Source organism: Mycetomoellerius zeteki, unplaced genomic scaffold (genome assembly GCF_001594055.1).
Source record: "Mycetomoellerius zeteki isolate Tzet28-1 unplaced genomic scaffold, Tzet1.0 scaffold102, whole genome shotgun sequence".
NCBI classification, from domain to species: domain Eukaryota; kingdom Metazoa; phylum Arthropoda; class Insecta; order Hymenoptera; family Formicidae; genus Mycetomoellerius; species Mycetomoellerius zeteki.
In genome coordinates this window covers 1837862-1844585 of record NW_017255933.1, presented here as the reverse complement: position 1 = coordinate 1844585, position 6724 = coordinate 1837862, and the positions used below count along the sequence as shown (strand labels likewise).

The window sequence follows — 6724 nt, the reverse complement described above, 5'->3', positions numbered from 1 at the left end:
CGGCATTCCGACAGGTATCACTTCATCCTCCAAACACCTGTTTAACATATGTGTCATTTGATCAACGATCTAATTCATGGAACAGCAGAACGCCGAGTATCGATGTCGCATATCAATATCGACAGTAACGTTCGACGTTTTCCTCTGTCATTTAAAAATGACAGTAATCTGTCCTCATAAGCACGTTTTTTTTATTCGTCTTCTCCGTTTAGGTTAATATTAAAATCTGCGTCACGTATGTAGCAGTTAGCACGGTTCTAAACACGTTTTACTTTAGGTTAGGATTCTTTTTCCTTTTCGAATCGATAAATATTTGTTTTAAATGCGCCTCCTGCATTTTATGTTCTCCGCTTTCTCACCTCGAGATCTAAGTTATAGCTACGTGATATTTTTTAAGGAATAAAATAAGTAGAGAAATTGTCCTGATTTGCTAAAATTTATACACTTGGCGAGTAATTGTTTCAATAATATTTAACGTCTGTTTCTACCAATGTAGTTTAATTTTAATCTCGATTCAATTAACTCTTCATCTCTTTCTAGTTTTAAAAATTTGAAAAAGAAGAGTAAATTGAACCGAGATTGAAGTTAATCTACATTGGACAGCAGATTCATTATCTCGAGCGATAAACGGTAACTAAAAGTTTGCGTTACGTTTGAGACGTATAGTATCGTTGATTTTGGAGGAAGGCAGATAATTAACTTTCGATAAGCAGATATAAGGAGCATCGAATTCCGACGCACGATATTTAACGCGCATGTCATTTTATTCACTATATATATATATATATATGACATTTAATTTTCTGATTTTTAAGTTTATTGATTTTTTTATTACAGTAAAAAAATTGTAAAACTGCTATTTTATCAAAATGATAACGATAACGTTATTTGCTGAGTAAAGGAAAGTAATGTTAGAATAGACTCATACAAGTCATAATGTGTGTGAAATATAGTATTGAGGAAAAATTGTTCCAATATTGTATCGTTTATATTATTTATAACAACGCACCCTAGAAAGTTAAAATAATAATCAATAATGCAACACGCCTTAATGTTAAATAATAGCGATCGATGCGATTATGATAAATAAAAATTTTATTACATTTTCTCTGAGAAGAGGTACGAGTTGAATGAGATTCGAAGCATTGTGAAAAAATGAGTTTATTTAAATAGAGATATTTCCCTTCAAAAGGGAAGAAGACATTTAAAAAACTTTTTAAAAAAGTCATAAACAAATTGCAAGCTACAGATTTATGTATTAGAAAATTGAGAAAGAGAAGGCTTTTAGAATGTTTTAGAAATACCAAAAATCTTAAAATCTGGTGGACGCCGCGAATTTGATGAAACTCCGATTAACTTAATCGGTGATGAATTCATTAAGCGATTTTTTTAATGTAAAATAATTAATTTCTCGTCATTTAATATAGAAAAGAAATATTAGGATAAGGACAGCGATTGTGTATTTCGAATATTTTGTAAGTAATTCGGCTGGTTAAATTAATCTAAGTCCGAATTTGAAGTTATCATAAAATAAACATTGTAGCACGTAATATTGTAGCACTATATTTAAACTTCGTTTGAAACGCGAAATGCGTAGAAAATGTATTTTTTTTTAATATGTTTGGCATTCTTTTGGAAACTTAAATTCTCTTACATCAGCATTTTTCATATTATTTAATTTTACGCATATTTTATAATATATTATTTTTGTTTCTCTTTTAAAAATCGAAAATGCAAAATTACTTCACATCTATTACGATGCGACATTTGATCGAAATATTTCTTTCTTAATATTTATAATTAAAATCTGATCGAACAAAACATAGAACAATATAAAACAAATTTTGCAGAAAATTCATGTTTTTTTCTTTTACAAAAATCAGCTAATCTCCCAGAATCTGTAATCAATGCTTTGCCGAAAGATTTGAATACTGGAATTTATTATGGTTGGGCATCCTTGCATGGAAAAGTTTATAAAATGGTCGCAAGCATAGGATGGAATCCGTATTACAAAAATGAGAAAAAGTCAATGGTACGAAAAATAATTTCAAGATATAAAAGACTTCTTGCTAATTAAATCTAAAATAGGTCAGTTATCTTAATATAAATTATATTATAATTGTCACTATTTAAATAATTATAAAATATTTTATTATATTTAAAAAATATCTTAGTATGTTAGGTAAATACAAATTATAATTATTTTGCAGGAAGTTCACCTATTACATAAATTCCAAGGAGATTTATATGGTGAGGAGCTCAAAATTATAATTGGCGGGTATATAAGAGAAGAAAAAGATTTCTCTTCTTTAGGTAATGGACACTATCATAATAATGACATGAATATATGTAAATTATAAAAGGATTACTATTTTTTCAAAGTAATTCAAATGGCTATTCAAATGGCTACTTTAAAATCGCTATTACTAATACTTTAGAAGATGATTTTATATTACTTATTATTACAGATGAACTCATCACAGAGATAAAGAATGATATTGCAATCGCGGAGCATCAATTGGAAGAACCTGTTGTAAATAAGCTGAAAAATGATGACTTTTTAATGATTAATAAAGCAAATCCTTAATAAGAAAAATGTAAACCTTTGTCTGATAAAGAAAATATTTTTGTTACTTTTAAGAGTTGCATATTTAATAATCCTCTGCCGGTAAAATGGAATTTTATCTTTCATCAGCACCCTGGATCTCTGAATTTCAATACAAATTTTTAATATTGTTCCAAACTGTATAAAAATCTGAAAAAATTCTGGCACTTGTCAAAGCTTTAACAAAGTCTTCTTGCTTCGTTTGACTACGGCCTGTTTGGTTTAATAAAACATTTCTTGCGAGGATGATAAAACTGTTGAACAAGTTAAGGCTTGTCGTGAATTCTTCGCGTATAAAGAGTCCGAAGGTACTGAGATCAAATCCAGCAGTTAACAGATTCATAACGAATTATTGAACGTGTCGGTTTGTATTTTGAGGAATAACAATTGTCATTTTTTAGTAAATTTGTATATAAAAACCGAAGAATTATTCAGAACTTTTTTGACAATTTAGTATAATATAAAATAATATAGAGAAAATGTATGTGTGTGAGATAAGAAAATACTATTTCCCTCTACACAAAAATACAATCATTATTTTATTATCCTATTAATATTCAGCATTAGGTTATTTAGATGAATCTGGATTGATACTCTTTGCATCTGTCGTATTTGAAGAAGATGAAGGAACTGGTGGAAACCAATGTGTATTCGTCATCAACATTGTTGGCCAAGCTGAACAAGAAGGCATGTACACATTGGGACGATAATTTATCCCTACGGACAAACACATAATATTGATTCGGAGGAACACCGAAGAGGATTATAAGATATCGATTTTGTGCTATTACTTTTGTTGCTATTACTTTAGAAATTAGGCTCAATACCTTGATAATATTGGTGTGCGCTGTCCAAATTACTTGGATTGCCATACTGTGGCAAACGTGGTCCGCTAAATGTTGGTCTGTAGCCTGCATATGGTCTGTTGGACATTGGATACATGTTTTGTGGAATTGGTTGCCAATAAGCATTATTTTGATATGGATATTGTGGCCAAGCATTATAAGAGTATGTTTCATTCTGTGCAGAATTAAAATGACTACCACCACTCCAATTTTGCTGCTTCTGTTTATATCTTTCGGATTGAACTTTTCTATTTCTGTTCCACGGATGATTTGATTGCCAACCCATTTCTGTATTGCGAGAATCTAAAAATCAATTAGCAAAAATTATTAGTTGTTTGTAACACACACACAACCTATACTGATCTTGAAATTAATATATTTACCCATCCGACGACGTTTCTGCGAATTCTGGCCGTCAGAACCTTTCTGTTTCAGATTTTCGTAATAAGCTTGTTCTTCCTCATCGTCTGAAAATGCCGGTGCCTCGTCGTCACCAATTGCATCGCAAGCTTTTATCCTGAAAGAAAACATTTATTTTAATTAATTTACTTATTTGAATATACAATATTACAATCGCATGTAACATGCTATATTCATTAAAATACCAACTTTGTCAACTCATGTAAGAAAACAAGAGATGTGTACTCCGAGTTCGGGCAATAATACACCTGCATACCCACTTTAACATCATTATCCTGTATATGTTTAGCATCATTGAAACGAACACAGTAATATGGTTCGTTCACAGAACCAAATACATCGAATATTTTACCGAGCGCTTTTGTTCCTTTGTTTACGAATAAAACTGTGTCCAGATTGAGTGTAACCTCACCAGGATTTGGTTTTACGATTACTAATTGTTCTACAATCTTTTCAATCTGAAATGTTGAAATAATCGAGATTTGAGTATTTAGAAATTATTTTTTGTTCTCTTACGGTATTAATTTATTTTACACCTTCTTAGATATCCACAAAAGTATACGTGAACGGTACAAGTAAAATGTCTATTATTATTATACATTCATAACGGCTGAATTATATTTTATCACTTTATGAACATATAATATACACACTTGCAATCACGGAGGCTCACATAGGCATTTTACTTGTATTAAATTTATTCTTGGGGTTAAAAATATTAATTTATTTTAATTAATATATATTAATGTATATGCACATATATAATTAATTTATATTAATTATACCTTGCCTAATGGATTACATAAAACTTCAGGGACACTAATTTTTAAGTCTTCTATGGGTGGAAGATCATCTAATTCATTTTGTATATGATTTTTTTTCTTTGATACGTTTACTACCCTTTCTTTCTTTCTGAAAATTAACATAATTCAAAAGTTTACGCTCTCATATAAATAGAGAAATTAAATATATATATTATAATTTCATTTTTATGAAAAGATAATAGTACCTGTTGTTAATATTTACATTATCTGGTTCACTGTCGCTGCTACTATCACTGCTGCTGCTGCTACTACTGCTGCTGCTGCTGCTACTGCTACTACTGGTACTGCTATCAATACTACTATTAGAATCATCTTCACTATCAATTTCGTCACATGATAACTGTTTTTCGATTGTACGATATTGCTGTAAATTCTGTATTTGTGACATAGTATGTTGATTTTCAGTTGCAGTATTTGTTCTTATCTCTTCTACATCTGAATCTGTGTCTTCATATTCTACAGCAATAATGTTAAGAGAAGACATTCCATTGTTTCCTGTCAAATAGATACAATTAAAAAAATTATATATACAGGATACTGCAATATAAATATTTTTTGTAATTTCATATGTACTTATAGTATATTTTTGTGCATTATAAATAAGATATATAAAAAATTGATAGATATACATAAAAAAGTAGATGTACATAAAAAATTTTTATTAATAAATCAATATACATTTGTACCTATTTGTTTTTGTAGTGATGGATTGTTTACTTGTATCTTGTTATTATGAACATTTAGTTCTGTAACTTGATTAATTACATATTTATTTTGTAGTATGTTAGTATTATTTGAGATATTAGACTTTATAATTTCTGGAGATTTTTGTAAAGTTTCTTGTCTAACTGTTTCAGGTTCTACATTCTCACAAACAGATATATGACACTCAGTTGTCTCATTTTCCTTTGAAGTACATTGGATAATATTTTGAATATCAGCAGATACATCACAGCTATTAATCATGTTTTCTATCTTATTTGCATCTAATGTTATCATTGGGTTAAGTTTATCACAATCATTTTCTTCATTTAACAGAATCTCAGTGACTATTTTTTCTAACTTTTCATCGGAGATCGTTTCATCGTGTCCTTTGGAAGATTGTTTGTCTTGTAATACTTCAGCTTCTTCTTTCGACGATTTTTCACTATGCACTAATTCCTGAGACGTTAATAATTCTATCTCTTTATGGAACTTTTTATTTTCTACTTCTGGTGCTAACATGTTCGTTAGTATGAACAATTTTATTTTCTCTTCATAAACAATTTTATTTTCATCTATATCCGTTGCTATTTCCATTTTAACACAAGCCACGTGATACCACACAAAATATATTATAAACTTCTGTATATAAAGATCGTAAGTCAATATAAGTCAACAGTGTTGGTTATTTGTATTCTACTCCTGATTAAATTTTTATTCTTTCGTACAATTATATCATCAGATAAATAAAAATAATATTTAAGGAAAGAAGAAAAATCTCACGTATTAATATTGTATTTACATATAATCACACGTGCTGAATTATTTAAGGACATTTAGGGGTTTAGGGTTTAGTTTAGGGTGTATCCACAGTCCACTCACTTGTATAGCCACATGACATGTTCTTAGGCCGGAATCAGACTACGCATTGAAGATTGAGGTTGAAGATTGGAGATTGAAATTTGACCAATAAGGACAAAGAAATTTTAGCCCCTTTCGTTTCGATTGGTCAAATTTGAATTTTTCAATCTTCAATCTCAATCTTCAATGCGTAGTCTGATTCCGGCCTTAGAGAAAATAGGCCTGTTCTTTTTGACTAAACTTTTGCACCAGTCCATCTTTCTTCCTTTTCTCTCTAGGAGGAAAAAAGAGGAAGAAAGATAAACCGGTGCAAAAGTTCAGCCAAAAAGAACAGGCCTAATTATCCAATCACATTAGGCCGGAATCAGACTACACATTGAAGATTGAGGTTGAAGATTGAAGATTGAAATTTGACCAATAAGGACAAAGAAATTTTAGCTCCTTTCGTTTCGATTGGTCAAATTTGA

The 6724-nt window shown here is 29.9% G+C and overlaps 2 protein-coding genes across 2 annotated transcripts; one reads left to right on the top strand and one right to left on the bottom strand.

Annotated features, from left to right (window-relative positions):
- Positions 1-4: 4 nt before the first annotated feature.
- On the top strand, positions 5-2610 carry Rfk (Riboflavin kinase; the record flags this gene model as incomplete). The annotated part of the gene is made up of 4 exons (XM_018462327.1): positions 5-14; positions 1884-2032; positions 2211-2313; positions 2469-2610. Coding segments are annotated over 4 exons (381 nt in total), but the record flags the coding sequence as incomplete, so codon positions are not given.
- Positions 2611-3098: 488 nt separating this feature from the next.
- LOC108731960 (H/ACA ribonucleoprotein complex non-core subunit NAF1) lies at positions 3099-6090 on the bottom strand. The gene is made up of 7 exons (XM_018462530.1): positions 5381-6090; positions 4880-5189; positions 4656-4782; positions 4060-4328; positions 3834-3967; positions 3433-3753; positions 3099-3322 (listed from the first exon to the last, which is right to left on the bottom strand). The coding sequence occupies exons 1-7, from the start codon at positions 5991-5993 to the stop codon at positions 3174-3176; spliced, it is 1923 nt and encodes a 640-aa protein (XP_018318032.1). The 5' UTR covers positions 5994-6090; the 3' UTR covers positions 3099-3173.
- Between the last annotated feature and the right edge of the window lie 634 nt (positions 6091-6724).

Excerpts from the sequence above, each read along its gene's own strand:
- LOC108731960 (XM_018462530.1), bottom strand. The coding sequence starts at position 5,993 with ATGGAAATAGCAACGGATATAGATGAAAATAAAATTGTTTATGAAGAG. Across the intron at positions 4,783-4,879 it reads AATGTAAATATTAACAACAG|AAAGAAAGAAAGGGTAGTAA; the intron begins GTACTATTATCT and ends GTTAATTTTCAG. Across the intron at positions 3,754-3,833 it reads GCAGAAACGTCGTCGGATGG|ATTCTCGCAATACAGAAATG; the intron begins GTAAATATATTA and ends ATTGATTTTTAG.